Consider the following 16,566-nt stretch of genomic DNA (forward strand, 5'->3'; position numbering starts at 1 on the left):
GGAAAGTTATGACCAACCTAGATAGCATATTAAAAAGCAGAGACATTACTTTGCCAACAAAGGTCCGTCTAGTCAAGGCTATGGTTTTTCCAGTGGTCATGTATGGATGTGAGAGTTGGACTGTGAAGAAAGCTGAGTGCCAAAGAATTGATGCTTTTGAACTGTGGTGTTGGAGAAGACTCTTGAGAGGCCCTTGGACTGCAAGGAGATCCAACCAGTCCATCCTAAAGGAAATCAGTCCTGGGTGTTCATTGGAAGGACTGATGCTGAAGCTGAAACTCCAATACTTTGGCCACCTCATGCTAAGAGTTGACTCATTGGAAAAGACCCTGATGCTGGGAGGGATTGGGGGCAGGAGGAGAAGGGGACGACAGAGGACGAGATGGCTGGATGGCATCACTGACTCGATGGGCATGAGTTTGGGTAAACTCCGGGAGTTTGTGATGGACATGGAGGCCTGGCGTGCTGCAATTCATGGGGTCACAAAGAGTCGGACACAACTGAGAGACTGAACTAACTAACTAACTAAGCTGAGGTGGGAGCAGAGGAAGTCCACACACAGGACTCATCACAAATGCAGCAGGATCATTTCCATTATTCAGACAATACAATGGACAATGCAATGTTCCTCTACCTGCCACAACTCCTGTTACAAAACCTGCCATTTCAGGAGCTATGGAGAAAGAGCCTGCTGAGGAAGGCCTTCTTCACGGCTTCCTTCAGCTCCTTATTCCTGAGGCTGAAGATGATGGGGCTCAGGAAGGGAGTGAGGACCGTGTAGGTGATGCCCATCAGCGTGTCTCCTTCCAGAGACTGGGGCCCCTTGGGCTTGAGGTAGATGACAGAGGCAAAGCCATAGTGCATGACCACCACAGTGAGGTGGGATGCGCACGTGGAGAAGGCTTTGTGCCGGCCCTCGGCTGAAGGGATCTTCAAGATGGCGGCCACGATGAAGGCATAAGACAAGAGGATGAGGACACCACAGCCCAGCAGGGCAGTGATACACACGAGGCCCACGCCCATGGCCACAGTGGAGACGTTCCCACAGGCCAACTTCATGAGAGGCGGCACATGGCAGAAGAAATGGCGGATCACATTAGACCCACAGAAGGTGAGTTGGAAAACGGCTGTTGTCACCACCAACCCCATGACTGAGCCTCCAGCCCAGGACCAGGCCACCAGGCAGGCACAGCCTCCGGGGCTCATGAGCACGTTGTAGCGCAGGGGATGGCAGATGGCCACGTAGCGGTCATAGCCCATGACTGTGAGCAGGAAGGAGTGGGTGAAGCCAAATGTGAAGGAGAAGAACATCTGGCTGGCACAGGCCTTGAAAGGGATGGAGCGGTGGGTGGAGAGCAGGTCGGCCAGCATGCGCGGGATGATGGCGAAGGTGTAGAGGACCTCAGAAATGGAGAGGGCACACAGAAAGAGGTACATGGGGGTGTGGAGGCTGTGCTCCTTCCAGACGGTGGCCATGATGAGCAGGTTCCCCAGCAGCGTGAACAGATACATCAGCAGGAAGAGCAGGAAGAACATCAGCTGAAGGTGGGGGAAGGTGGAGAAGCTGATGAGGATGAATTCAGTCACTGCTGAGAAGTTGGCTCCTTGCATGAAGGCTGTTCCTGAAGTGTGGTGTGATGTGGAGAGGTCAGCTACTGGATAGCGGGAGGTTGTCAGCTTCCATCACTCCTGGCTCTGCCCCAGGGGCTGCTCCTGATAAATGACAGATGATATTGGCTGAGTTCCTACTCTGTAAAGTGAAAGTTGCTCAGTAATGTCTGACTCTTTGTGACCCCATGAACTGTAGCTTGCTAAGCTCCTCTGTCCTCTGTCCATGGAATTCTCCAGGCCAGAATACTGGAATGGGTATCCATTCCCTTTGCTAAGGGATCTTTCCAACCCAGGAATCAAACCCATTGCATTGCAGACAGATTCTTTACCAACTGAGCCGCCAGGGAAGCCCTCCTACTCTGTGCCACTGATGATTTAATCCTTTTACCAATGTAGTGGGGGAGGTGTTGATTTGATTGCCCCATTTTGAATATCTTGTGAATATTCATTGAGAATGTTGCGGTGCATAAGTGCTAAGCAACTTGTTCGAGGTGAGCTGTCAAACATGGTAGAGTTAGGACATGACCCAAGGCTGGCTGCCTCCAAAGTTTATACCTTTCTGTACATCTAAGTTATATCTGAAAATGAAAATATTCCTTTACCAGAGGTTACAGCCTTTGCTACTTACACCCTTCTGATAAATCTTGTTCTTCCCATAGCTTCAGATACTGCAAGACCTACCCACCCCTTGTCTACAACACTTTGAACCAAGTGCATCCCTAATTTAACATGAATCAACCAGATTCTTCTTCTAGAGTTACCAATGCAAGAAATCTGAGGCAAGAGACTGTAGAAATAATGTTCTGGTTGTTTTCCAGATCCTGTGATGTGCATGTGTATGTTCTGAGCAATGCAACATAGCCATCTGACAAAAAAATGAGGGAGTCAGCCAACCTGAGTTCGAACCCCTGCTCTGCCTGCTGTAAACTTGAGCAAGTATCTTCACCTCTCTGTACCTCCATTTCCCCCTACCAAACTCAAAGAGTTATTCTTGGACTGTGACCTGGAAGACAGCGAAAAGTATTATTACCTCAATCATGTCCTACTCTTTTGCAACCCTATGAACTATAGCCCACCAGGCTCCTCTGTCCATGGAATTCTCCAGGCAAGAATACTAGATGGGCATGAAGTCATGCCCTTCTCCAGAGGATCTTTCTGTGACCTGGAAAATAGTAGATACTTTGTATGATAACTAACTCAATACCCTCAGTGAGCAAATGTATATCATCTGTGATCAGTAAATAACCTTAATTTTATGGGTATTCATTGTATTTTTATGGATAACTATTTTAAGTGCTTTTTTTATTAGGCTATGTCAAGTTTAAATGGCAGTGAACCACTAATCCCTTTTCTGTCTCTATGGATTTGCCTGCTCTGGACAAGTCATCTAAATGTAATCATATGTTCTGTGGACTTTGGGGCCTGGCCTCTTTCCCTCAGCACTTTTTTTTTTTTTTTTTTTGAGGTTCAACCATGTTGTAGCATTGTCATAACTTCATACCTTTTTATGGCTAAGTGATGTTTCATTGTATCAACAGATCACATTTCATTGATTTATTCACCTATTGATGGACATTTGGCTGTTTACACATTTTCACTATAAATAATAATGCTTCTGTGAACATTCACGTAGGGGTTTAAGTCATGTCAGTGATTGCCAGGGGCTGGGGGAAGGGGATAAATTGGAGTGACTGCTAATGGATTTGGGGTTTCCTTTGGGAGTGCTGAGAAGGTTCTGGAATTAGATAGACAGGTCGTGCTTACACATCATGAATGCACTTAATGTCACTGAACTGTATGCTATAAAATGGCTAAGGTGGCAAATTTTGTTATATGTACTTGTTGTTGCTGTTGTTTAGTCACTAAGTTGTTTATATGTATTTTATCACAATACAAAATAGGACAAAAAAAGTAGTAAGCACCCTCTTAAGTGGGCTCATATATTTGATCAAGCTCTGTTAGGTTGAGAACAAAACAAAAACACGAGGGAATCAGATGCTTGGGTGAATGGAGACTGCACTCCCCAACATGACTCATTTCCAGAGTTTCTTGGCCTCCCTCCCTTGGAGTCACTTGTTTCATTCCCTCATTCTGGGCCAGCACCTGCCATAGGTCCCCAGGATCTTCGTCCCAACAGCCCCACTCAGTCCCGGTACTGTGAGATCCTAGAGGGGGTGAGTCAAAGCTACTGACTTGGAAACAAGAGCCTCCAAGAAGAGGCTGAATGAGTGAGACCAAAATCAAGTGGGCTGTGCTCTCAACTTCTCAAAGCTGTCCAACATCTAATGCAAGTTTTCTCAGTATTTGGTGCTGGATCATCCTTTGCTATGGCAGGGGGTGGTCACCTGTGTGCTGTATGGTGTTTAGCAGCCTCCCTGACCTCTACCAGCTGGACGCCCAGAGCTCCTCCTCAGTAGTGACAAACAAAATTATCTCCAGACATTGACAATGTTCCTGTGGGGAGCAAAGTTGCCCCCAGTTGAGTACCAATGATCTAGAGAGCACAGTAGTAATTACTTAGCTGGTCTTTCTGCCCAGATCTTGGTTCTTCTCCTTCTCCAACTGGCAAGCACCTGTTCATCTTTAAGACTCAGCTTAAATGTCACCTCCTCTGCGAAGCCTTCCTGAACGTCTCTTCCCAAAACAGACTTAGTCACTCATTCCTGTCTGCTTCCAAAACAGCTCCTTTGTAAGTTTAAACCTCCATGAGTTTAGCTATTTCATGACCTTCATTACAATGTGCCACATTGGAGATATAACTATCTATGGCACTGGATTTTTGGTTCTTGATGAGAGTAGCTGCACTTTGTTGGACGGTGGCACTTATGCTTACATGTTTCATATGAAATCTTTAATCCAATGTTATGAGGCACTGGCTACAATCTCTGTTTTACAGAAGTGGCAGCTGTGTCCCAGAGAGGACACATCATTTGTCCAAGGGACCATGGCTCCTAAATGAGGGAGCCAGGATCTGATCTACAGCTGAATGACCCCAATGCCTATCTTTTCTAACCTCTCTGTTATACTCACCACTTACTGGTAGCTGTTAATGAATGTCCAGGCTACTTCCAGGACCAGGGCTAGCTTCACCATATCAGACCATTCATACACTCCCTTTCTATATTAATAAAGATTATAAAAGCCACAGCCATGAAGAAAGAAAGAGAGAAACTATAAGAAGATAAGAGCTTACCGTGTCCTGGGGAGGCAGCCCAGGTCTGCATATTCACCTTCTGGGATGATGGGGATGTAGAACCCTGCTAAGACTGGTATCTGTTCATTCTGGAAAACTGGAGACAAGAAAAAGGTTGGTGGTTGTCAGGGGCTCAAGGAGAGAATAGAAGGGATGAATAGGTAAAACTTGAGATTTTGTAAGGTGGTTAAACTCTTCTGCATGATGCTATAATGGTGGGTACATGACATTGTGCATTTGTCAAAACTCATAGGATATACGGCACCAAGAGTGAACCCTAATGTAAACTGTGGGCTTTAGTTAACAATAATGTGTCAGTATTGGGTTAGCAACTGTAATACAGTTACCTCATCAATACAGGATGTTAATAAGGAAATCTCTGTGCAGGGAGAGAAAGGGTACATGGTAATCTTTTGCACTATTTGCTAAATATTCTGTAAACCTAAAATGACTCTAAAAACTAAACTCTATTGATTCTTTCAAAAAGTAAAACAAATAGACACGCAACCATGGCATGGGACCAGGAGAGCAGAGAGGTAGGCTGAAGTCTCCTGGCATGGATCCACCAGGAGAACACCTAGTGGGTTTCCTATAAGTAAACTGAGCAACCCTGGAGAAAAAGAGAGAGAGTGTGTGTGTGCAATCCCACTATATGACACTTAGAGGATCTCATAGTGGGGCCAGATCCCCACCCAGAAACTCAGGGAACAAAATCCACATGTGGACAAATCCTATGCTCATGTACCACTGCAGGTTTTCCAATTTCAACAGTAGGAACTTTAGGGGCTGATAATTTTTTGTGGCTGGGGCTGTGGGGCTTCCTGGGCATTAGAGGATGTCGAGCAGCATCCCTGTCACCCTCTAGATGCCAGTAGCATCTCCCAGTTGTGATGATCAGAAGTATCCTCACACATTGCCAAGTGTCCCCTGGGGAGGAGAACTGCCCCTGTTTGAGAAACACAGGTTAGGGGTACTGTCTCCATCTTGTCTTACCTGTCTGCCCCCATCCTGGCTCTCTTCTCATGAAGCTGTTTAGGTTCCCAGCTCTGCAAACTCCCTCCCATCTCAGCGACCTCCTGCCTCCCTTTTCTTTCCCTATTTTCATCCTTAACTCCTTACCATCAGGGCACCTGTCTACCCTCGTGGCTCCCTAATACTTTACACACCCCAGGAGGTGACTGGAGCCCCTCAATCTTAAATTCTCTTGTCTATGTCTTTTCTTCACTTCCCCACAATCCTTTTACCTCTGGTTTTTGGCCAGGACAGAAAGAGGAGAGAGGTTAAAATTCAGGCATGTGTTCTGGGTAACTTGGGGTGTGGGTGTTAGTCGCTCAGTCATGTCTGACTCTTTGTGACCCCACGGACTGTAGCCCACCAGGCTCCTCTGTCCATAGGATTCTCCAGGCAAGAATACTGGAGTGGGTAGCCATTCCCTTCTCCAGCAGATCAAACTCTGGTCTCCTGCATTGCTGGAGGATTCTTTTCCATCTGAGCCACCAGAGAATCCAACTTGGGGTGGTAGCTCTTTTCTCTCTGCCTGTGTGTTCTCACCTGTCCTGCAAAGCAACCATCACATTATCTTGAAACTAGGACGTGGCGCATTGACTGCTGTCCCCACCCCACTGACTCAGATTGCACAGGGGTTTGTCTAAACAGGGTGGCTTCTCTGAGTCTGTGGCAAGTGTGGGCTCCTTAGATCTCTTCTGCTCAAGGGAAAGGGAGTGATAGTGACCCACCTGGAGCTCCAGGTTCTGCATTTCCTTCTGCCTCACTCCAGCAAGAGGCCCCGACGTGGTGTTTCCCTGCTAGGGAGGGCTGCAAGGCAAGGAGCCTGCCAGCCTGAGCGTGCCAGCCGCTCAGGGGGTTTACCTGAGCCTGTCCGCCATCATTTATGCTGCCTCTGCTCTGCCCGTTGCCTCCTCTCACTGTGGTATCATTGTCCCTGCCTCCGCCTCTGCAACAGGCATGCCAGGACCCCGGGGAACCCTGCGAGGCATAGGACAGCCCCAGGGAGACTCTGTCCTCACCTTCCCTCCCTCACTGCCTTCCAGCCGTGAGTTGATTACCTGTGCTTCTCAGAGGCTCCAGCAGAGTCTAATGCTCTGTGTTGGGGGATTTGGGGCCCTGGTTTCTGACTTTGGGAGAAAAGCAACCTTTTCACTGCCCACTGGGGCTGAGAAAACTACCCAATGTACCTCTCCACCCTCACTCTTTCCCTTCTAGGTTATTTTCCCAATTAAACGTGTTTTAAAATTTTAAATTATCACGCAAATATGTGTTTCTTCTTATCAAATAGTTGAAATGCTATAAATCAGGCTCAAAGTCAAGCAATGGCCAGTCATGAGATGACTATGATGAATGTGATGGACATACTTACAGACCTCTGTATGCATGGGGCATTTGAACAAACACAAGCTCTTAATATGGTGGTATCGTGGGGTTTTGTTTGCTTTTTGATTTTGTTTTATTATTGAAGTTCACATAACATAAAATTAACCATTTTAAAATGAACAATTCAGTAGCACTTAGCACATTAACAATGTTGCTTAACCATCATCTTTATCTAGTTCTAGAACATTTTTTTTTATTTTATTGAAGTATAATTGACTTAAAATATCATATGTTTCACATGTAAAATATAGTGATTCAATATTTTATAGATTATATTTCATAGAAAGTTATTATAAAATATTGCCTATATACCTTGTGCTATATATACATTACATCCTTGCATCCTATCTATTTTTTTTTATACATTTTTTTTATTATTATTATTTTTTTTTCCAGTGGGTTTTGTCATACATTGATATGAATCAGCCATGGATTTACATGTATTCCCAATCCCGATCCCCCCTCCCACCTCCCGCTCCACCCGATTCCTCTGGGTCTTCCCAGTGCACCAGGCCGGAGCACTTGTCTCATGCATACCACCTGGGCTGGTGATCTGTTTCACCATAGATAGTATACATGCTGTTCTTTTGAAATATCCCACCATCACCTTCTCCCACAAAGTTCAAAAGTCTCTTCTGTATTTCTGTGTCTCTTTTTCTGTTTTGCATATAGGGTTATCGTTATCACCTTTCTAAATTCCATATATATGTGTTAGTATGCTGTAATGTTCTTTATCTTTCTGGCTTACTTAACTCTGCATAATGGGCTCCAGCTTCATCCATCTCATTAGAACTGATTCAAATGAATTCTTTTTAACGGCTGAGTAATATTCCATGGTGTATATGTACCACAGCTTCCTTATCCATTCATCTGCTGATGGGCATCTAGGTTGCTTCCATGTCCTGGCTATTATAAACAGTGCTGCGATGAACATTGGGGTGCACGTGTCTCTTTCAGATCTGGTTTCCTCAGTGTGTATGCCCAGAAGTGGGATTGCTGGGTCATATGGCAGTTCTATTTCCAGTTTTTTAAGAAATCTCCACACTGTTTTCCATAGTGGCTGTACTAGTTTGCATTCCCACCAACAGTGTAAGAGGGTTCCCTTTTCTCCACACCCTCTCCAGCATTTATTGCTTGTAGACTTTTGGATAGCAGCCATCCTGACTGGCGTGTAATGGTACCTCATTGTGGTTTTGATTTGCATTTCTCTAATAATGAGTGATGTTGAGCATCTTTTCATGTGTTTGTTAGCCATCTGTATGTCTTCTTTGGAGAAATGTCTGTTTAGTTCTTTGGCCCATTTTTTGATTGGGTCATTTATTTTTCTGGAATTGAGCTTCAGGAGTTGCTTGTATATTTTTGAGATTAATCCTTTGTCTGTTTCTTCATTTGCTATTATTTTCTCCCAATCTGAGGGCTGTCTTTTCACCTTACTTATAGTTTCCTTTGTAGTGCAAAAGCTTTTAAGTTTCATTAGGTCCCATTTGTTTAGTTTTGCTTTTATTTCCAATATTCTGGGAGGTGGGTCATAGAGGATCTTGCTGTGATTTATGTCGGAGAGTGTTTTGCCTATGTTCTCCTCTAGGAGTTTTATAGTTTCTGGTCTTACATTTAGATCTTTAATCCATTTTGAGTTTATTTTTGTGTATGGTGTTAGAAAGTGTTCTAGTTTCATTCTTTTACAAGTGGTTGACCAGTTTTCCCAGCACCACTTGTTAAAGAGGTTGTCTTTTTTCCATTGTATATCCTTGCCTCCTTTGTCAAAGATAAGGTGTCCATAGGTTCGTGGATTTATCTCTGGGCTTTCTATTCTGTTCCATTGATCTATATTTCTGTCTTTGTGCCAGTACCATACTGTCTTGATGACTGTGGCTTTGTAGTAGAGTCTGAAGTCAGGCAGGTTGATTCCTCCAGTTCCATTCTTCTTTCTCAAGATTATTTTGGCTATTAGAGGTTTTTTGTATTTCCATACAAATTGTGAAATTCTTTGGTCTAGTTCTGTGAAAAATACCGTTGGTAGCTTGATAGGGATTGCATTGAATCTATAGATTGCTTTGGGTAGAATAGCCATTTTGACAATATTGATTCTTCCAATCCATGAACACGGTATGTTTCTCCATCTGTTTGTGTCCTCTTTGATTTCTTTCATCAGTGTTTTATAGTTTTCTATGTATAGGTCTTTTGTTTCTTTAGGTAGATATACTCCTAAGTATTTTATTCTTTTTGTTGCAATGGTGAATGGTATTGTTTCCTTAATTTCTCTTTCTGTTTTTTCATTGTTAGTATATAGGAATGCAAGGGATTTCTGTGTGTTAATTTTATATCCTGCAACTTTACTATATTCATTGATTAGCTCTAGTAATTTTCTGGTAGAGTCTTTAGGGTTTTCTATGTAGAGGATCATGTCATCTGCAAACAGTGAGAATTTTACTTCTTCTTTTCCTATCTGGATTCCTTTTACTTCTTTTCTGCTCTGATGCTGTGGCCAGAACTTCCAACACTATGTTGAATTAGTAACACCCACTGGGTTAATCCTCCACAATAAAAGGAACCACAGACCCCCAGGAATACAGAAGCCCACTCCAGATACACAATCTAAACAAGATGAAAAGGCAAAAGAAATACCCAAACAGGTAAAGGAACATGAAAAATGCCCACCAAGTCAAACAAAAGAGGAGGAGATAGGGAATCTACCTGAAAAAGAATTTAGAATAATGATAATAAAAATGATCCAAAATCTTGAAAACAAAATGGAGTTACAGATAAATAGCCTGGAAACAAAGATTGAAAAGATTCAAGAACTGTTTAATAAAGACCTAGAAGAAATAAAAAAGAGTCAATTAAAAATGAATAATGCAATGAATGAGATCAAAAACACTTTGGAGGGAACCAAGAGTAGAATAACGGAGGCAGAAGATAGGATAAGTGAGGTAGAAGATAAAATGGTGGAAATAAATGAAGCAGAGAGGAAAAAAGAAAAAAGGATCAAAAGAAATGAGGACAACCTCAGGGACCTCTGGGACACTGTGAAACGCCCCAACATTCGAATCATAGGAGTTCCAGAAGAAGAAGACAAAAAGAAAGGCCATGAGAAAATACTCGAGGAGATAATAGCTGAAAACTTCCCTAAAATGGGGAAGGAAATAGCCACCCAAATCCAAGAAACCCAGAGAGTCCCAAACAGGATAAACCCAAGGCGAAACACCCCAAGACACATATTAATCAAATTAACAAAGATCAAACACAAAGAACAAATATTAAAAGCAGCAAGGGAAAAACAACAAAATAACACACAAAGGGATTCCCATAAGGATAACAGCTGATCTATCAATAGAAACCCTCCAGGCCCAGAAGGGAATGGCAGGATGTACCTGAAAGTAAGATGAAAGAGAATAACCTACAACCTAGATTACTGTATCCAGCAAGGATCTCATTCAGATATGAAGGAGAAATTCAAAAGCTTACAGATAAGCAAAAGCTGAGAGAATTCAGCACCACCAAACCAGCTCTTCAACAAATGCTAAAGGATCTTCTCTCGACAGGAAATGCAGAAAGGTTGTATAAACGTGAACCCAAAACAACAAAGTAAATGGCAACGGGACCACACCTATCAATAATTACCCTAAATGTAAATGGGTTGAATGCCCCAACCAAAAGACAAAGATTGGCTGAATGGATACAAAAACAAGACCCCTATATATGCTGTCTACAAGAGACCCACCTCAAAACAAGAGACACATACAGACTAAAAGTGAAGGGCTGGAAAAAAATATTTCATGCAAACGGAGACCAAAAGAAAGCAGGAGTCGCAATACTCATATCAGATAAACTAGACTTTCAAATAAATGGATGTAAAGAGACAAAGAAGGACACTACATAATGATCAGAAGGAACATCCAAAAAAGGAAAATATAACAATTATAAATAATATAGCACCCCAACATAGGATGCACCGCAATATGTACGGCAAACACTAATGAGTATGAAAGAGGAAATTATATAGTAAACAAGACAATAATAGTGGGAGACTTTAATACCCCACTCACAACTATGGATAGATCAACAGAACAAGAAAATTAACAAGGAAACACAAACCTTAAATGACACAATGGACCAGCTAGACCTAATTGATATCTATAGGACATTTCACCCCAAAACAATCAACTTCACCTTTTTCTCAAGTGCACACGGAACATTCTCCAGAATAGATCACATCCTGGGCCATAAATCTGGTCTTGGAAAATTCAAAAAAATTGAAATCATTCCAGTCATCTTTTCTGACCACAGTGCAGTAAGATTAGATCTCAATTACAGGAAAAAAATTGTTAAAAATTCAAACATATGGAGGCTAAATAACACGCTTCTGAATAACCAACAAATCATAGAAGAAATCAAAAAAGAAATCAAAATATGTATAGAAATGAATGAAAATGAAAACACAACAACCCAAAACCTATGGGACACTGTAAAAGCAGTGCTAAGGGGAAGGTTCATAGCATTACAGGCTTACATCAAGAAAAAAAAAAAAAAACAAATAAATAACCTAACTCTACACCTAAAGCAATTAGAGAAGGAAGAAATGAAGAACCCCAGGGTTAGCAGAAGGAAAGAAATCTTAAAAATCAGGGCAGAAATAAATGCAAAAGAAACTAAAGAGACCATAGCAAAAATCAACAAAGCTAAAAGCTGGTTTTTTGAAAAATAAACAAAATTGACAAACCATTAGCAAGACTCATTAAGAAACAAAGAGAGAAGAACCAAATTAACAAAATTAGAAATGAAAATGGAGAGATCACAACAGACAACACTGAAATACAAAGGATCATAAGAGACTACTACCAGCAGCTCTATGCCAATAAAATGGACAACTTGGATGAAATGGACAAATTCTTAGAAAAGTATAACTTTCCAAAACTGAACCAGGAAGAAATAGAAGATCTTAACAGACCATCAAGCAAGGAAGGAAACCATCAAAAATCCTTCCAGCAAACAAAAGCCCAGGACCAGATGGCTTCACAGCTGAATTCTACCAAAAATTTAGAGAAGAGCTAACACCTATCTTACTCAAACTCTTCCAGAAAATTGCAGATGAAGGTAAGCTTCCAAACTCATTCTATGAGGCCACCATCACCCTAATTCCAAAACCAGATAAAGATGCCACAAAAAAAGAAAACTGCAGGCCAATATCACTGATGAACATAGATGCAAAAATCCTTAACAAAATTCTAGCAAACAGAATCCAACAACAAATTAAAAAAATCATACACCATGACCAAGTGGGCTTTATCCCAGGAATGCAAGGATTCTTTAATATCCGCAAATCAATCAATGTAATACACCACATTAACAAATTGAAAGATAAAAACCATATGATTATCTCAATAGATGCAGAGAAAGCCTTTGACAAAATTCAACACTCATTTATGATTAAAACTCTCCAAAAAGCAGGAATAGAAGGAACATACCTCAACATAATAAAAGCTATATATGACAAACCCACAGCAAGCATCACCCTCAATGGTGAAAAATTGAAGGCATTTCCCCTGAAATCAGGAACAAGACAAGGGTGCCCACTCTCACCACTACTAGAACATTTTTATCAGTACCCAAAATGGGAGATCCCATCCCATAAGCAGTCCTCCTCCCCCAGCTCGTTAGCCCCAGATTAGTGGAAGACACTAATCTGCTTTTTTACCTTATGAATTTGTCTCTGCTGGACATCTCAAATAAATGGAATCATATAATACATAGCCTACCAGGCCTGGCTTTTTCACTCAGCATATTTTTGAGATTCATCCATCGTGTAGCAAGCATCAGTGCCTCATTCCTTTTCATAGCTGAGTAATATTCCATTGTGTGGTTTGACCACATTCTGTTTATTCATTCACACATTGATGATATTTAGGTTGTTTCTGCCCTTTGGCTGTGTGAATAGTGTTTCTGTGGATATTTGTATACAAATATTTGATTGAATTATTTTTATTTCTTTGAGGGTATATTCCCAGTAGTGAAATTGCTGGGTCATAGAGTGATTCCGGATTTAATTTTTTTGATGAACCACCAGACTGCTTTTCATACTGTGTGTTTAACACAGGTCTGTGTGATTGTTCTGTAGGTACAAGTTTTCTGTAACTTGGCTTTTTTACTCATTATTTTGGAGTAATATTCATGTTAGTTTATATAGCTCAAGGTTTCTTAACCTTGGCAGTGTTGAAACTGGGGACTGATGGATCATCTTTTGTGTTGGGGCTATACTGTACTTTATGTGTTCAACCATGTCCAACTTTCTGCAGCCCCATGGACCATAGCCCACCAGGTTCCTCTGTCCATGGAGTTTTCCAGACAAGAATACTGGAGCATGATGCCATTTCCTCCTCCAGGGGATCTTCCTGACCCAGGGATCAAGCCCACGTCTCTTGCATCTCCTGCTTTGGCAGGTGGGTTCTTTACCACTAGTGCCACCTGAGAAGATTAGCATCCTTGATATCTACCCACTGGATGCCACTCCAGTCTTGACAAAATTGCCTCTGCTGCTGCTGCTGCTGCTAAGTCGCTTCAGTCCTGTCCTACTCTGTGCGACCCCACGGACGGCAGCCCACCAGGCTCCCGTCCCTGGGATTCTCCAGGCAAGAATACTGGAGTGGGTTGCCATTTCCTTCTCCAGTGCATGAAAGAGAAAAGTGAAAGTGAAGTCGCTCAGTCGTGTCAAACTCTTCGCGACCCCATGGACTGCAGCCTACCAGGCTCCTCCGTCCATGGGATTTCCCACGCAAGAGTACTGGAGTGGGTTGCCATTGCCTTCTCTGAAAATTGCCTCTAGATATTGCCAAATGTCACCTTGGGGACAAAATCGCCTGTAGGTGAGAACCACTGCTATAGAAACACCTCATTTTTATAAAATCAATTTAATAAAATGGTTTCACAAATATAGGCAGTATACATTCATCTGTTAGATATCTCAGTTTGCTTCTAATTTTTCTCCATTATTAGGAATAATGCAGGACATATCTTTGTACATCTTCTACTACAAACAGGCACTATCTAATTCAAATGCAAACCAAATGGTCAGATGATCATGTCATAGGAAATATGAATCTTAAATTTTTTATTATTTTTTTTAATTTTTTTTTATTAGTTGGAGGCTAATTACTACACAACATTTCAGTGGGTTTTGTCATACATTGATATGAATCAGCCATAGATTTACACGTATTCCCCATCCTGATCCCCCCTCCCACCTCCCTCTCCACCCGATTCCTCTGGGTCTTCCCAGTGCACCAGGCCCGAGCACTTGTCTCATGCATCCCACCTGGCTGGTGATCTGTTTCACCATAGATAGTATGCTGTTCTTTTGAAATATCCCACCCTCACATTCTCCCACAGAGTTCAAAAGTCTCTTCTGTATTTCTGTGTCTCTTTTTCTGTTTTGCATATAGGGTTATCGTTACCATCTTTCTAAATTCCATATATATGTGTTAGTATGCTGTAATGTTCTTTATCTTTCTGGCTTACTTCACTCTGTATAAGGGGCTCCAGTTTCATCCATCTCATTAGGACTGATTCAAATGAATTCTTTTTAACGGCTGAGTAATATTCCATGGTGTATATGTACCACAGCTTCCTTATCCATTCATCTGCTGATGGGCATCTAGGTTGCTTCCATGTCCTGGCTATTATAAACAGTGCTGCGATGAACATTGGGTGCACGTGTCTCTTTCAGATCTGGTTTCCTCAGTGTGTATGCCCAGAAGTGGGATTGCTGGGTCATATGGCAGTTCTAATTCCAGTTTTTTAAGAAATCTCCACACTGTTCTCCATAGCGGCTGTACTAGTTTGCATTCCCACCAACAGTGTAAGAGGGTTCCCTTTTCTCCACACCCTCTCCAGCATTTATTGCTTGTAGACTTTTGATAGCAGCCATCCTGACTGGCATGTAATGGTACCTCATTGTGGTTTTGATTTGCATTTCTCTGATAATGAGTGATGTTGAGCATCTTTTCATGTGTTTGTTAGCCATCTGTATGTCTTCTTTGGAGAAATGTCTGTTTAGTTCTTTTGCCCATTTTTTGATTGGGTCATTTATTTTTCTGGAATTGAGCTGCAGGAGTTGCTTGTATATTTTTTGAGATTAATCCTTTGTCTGTTTCTTCATTTGCTATTATTTTCTCCCAATCTGACGGCTGTCTTTTCACCTTACTTATAGTTTCCTTTGTAGTGCAAAAAGCTTTAAGTTTCCATTAGGTCCATGTTTTAGTTTTGCTTTTATTTCCAATATTCTGGGAGTGGCATAAGGATCTTGCTTGATTTATTCGGAGAGTGTTTTGCCTATGTTTCTCCTCTAGGAGTTTTATAGTTTCTGGCCTTACATTAGATTCCTTTAATCCATTTTGAGTTTATTTTTGTGTATGGTGTTAGAAAGTGTTCTAGTTTCATTCTTTTACACGTGGTTGACCAGTTTTCCCAGCACCACTTGTTAAAGAGGTTGTCTTTTTTCCATTGTATATCCTTGCCTCCTTTGTCGAAGATAAGGTGTCCATAGGTACGTGGATTTATCTCTGGGCTTTCTATTCTGTTCCATTGATCTATATTTCTGTCTTTGTGCCAGTACCATACTGTCTTGATGACTGTGGCTTTGTAGTAGAGTCTGAAGTCAGGCAGGTTGATTCCTCCAGTTCCATTCCTCTTTCTCAAGATTACTTTGGCTATTCGAGGTTTTTTGTATTTCCATACAAATTGTGAAATTATTTGGTCTAGTTCTGTGAAAAATACCGTTGGTAGCTTGATAGGCATTGCATTGAATCTATAGACTGCTTTGGGTAGAATAGCCATTTTGACAATATTGATTCTTCCAATCCATGAACACGGTATGTTTCTCCATCTGTTTGTGTCCTCTTTGATTTCTTTCATCAGTGTTATAGTTTTCTATGTATAGGTCTTTTGTTTCTTTAGGTAGATATACTCCTAAGTATTTTATTCTTTTTGTTGCAATGGTGAATGGTATTGTTTCCTTAATTTCTCTTTCTCTTTTCTCATTGTTAGTATATAGGAATGTAAGGGATTTCTGTGTGTTAATTTTATATCCTGCAACTTTACTATATTCATTGATTAGCTCTAGTAATTTTCTGGTAGAGTCTTTAGGGTTTTCTATGTAGAGGATCATGCCATCTGCAAACAGTGAGAGTTTCACTTCTTCTTTTCCTATCTGGATTCCTTTTACTTCTTTTTCTGCTCTGATTGCTGTTGCCAAAACTTCCAACACTATGTTGAACAGTAGTGGTGAGAGTGGGCACCCTTGTCTTGTTCCTGATTTCAGGGGAAATGCTTTCAATTTTTCACCATTGAGGGTGATGCTTGCTGTGGGTTTGTCATAT

At 41.7% G+C, this 16,566-nt stretch overlaps 1 protein-coding gene across 1 annotated transcript; it reads right to left on the reverse strand.

The window, feature by feature from the left end:
* Positions 1-666: 666 nt before the first annotated feature.
* LOC122439363 (olfactory receptor 10H1-like) lies at positions 667-1,611 on the reverse strand. Its single transcript, XM_043464435.1, has one exon. The coding sequence runs from the start codon at positions 1,609-1,611 to the stop codon at positions 667-669; it is 945 nt and encodes a 314-aa protein (XP_043320370.1).
* Positions 1,612-16,566: the final 14,955 nt, after the last annotated feature.

This window comes from Cervus canadensis, chromosome 4, assembly GCF_019320065.1.
Source record: "Cervus canadensis isolate Bull #8, Minnesota chromosome 4, ASM1932006v1, whole genome shotgun sequence".
Classification (NCBI taxonomy): domain Eukaryota; kingdom Metazoa; phylum Chordata; class Mammalia; order Artiodactyla; family Cervidae; genus Cervus; species Cervus canadensis.

Bases quoted from the DNA above. Each gene is read 5' to 3' on its own strand.
- LOC122439363 (XM_043464435.1), bottom strand. From the start codon at position 1,611: ATGCAAGGAGCCAACTTCTCAGCAGTGACTGAATTCATCCTCATCAGC.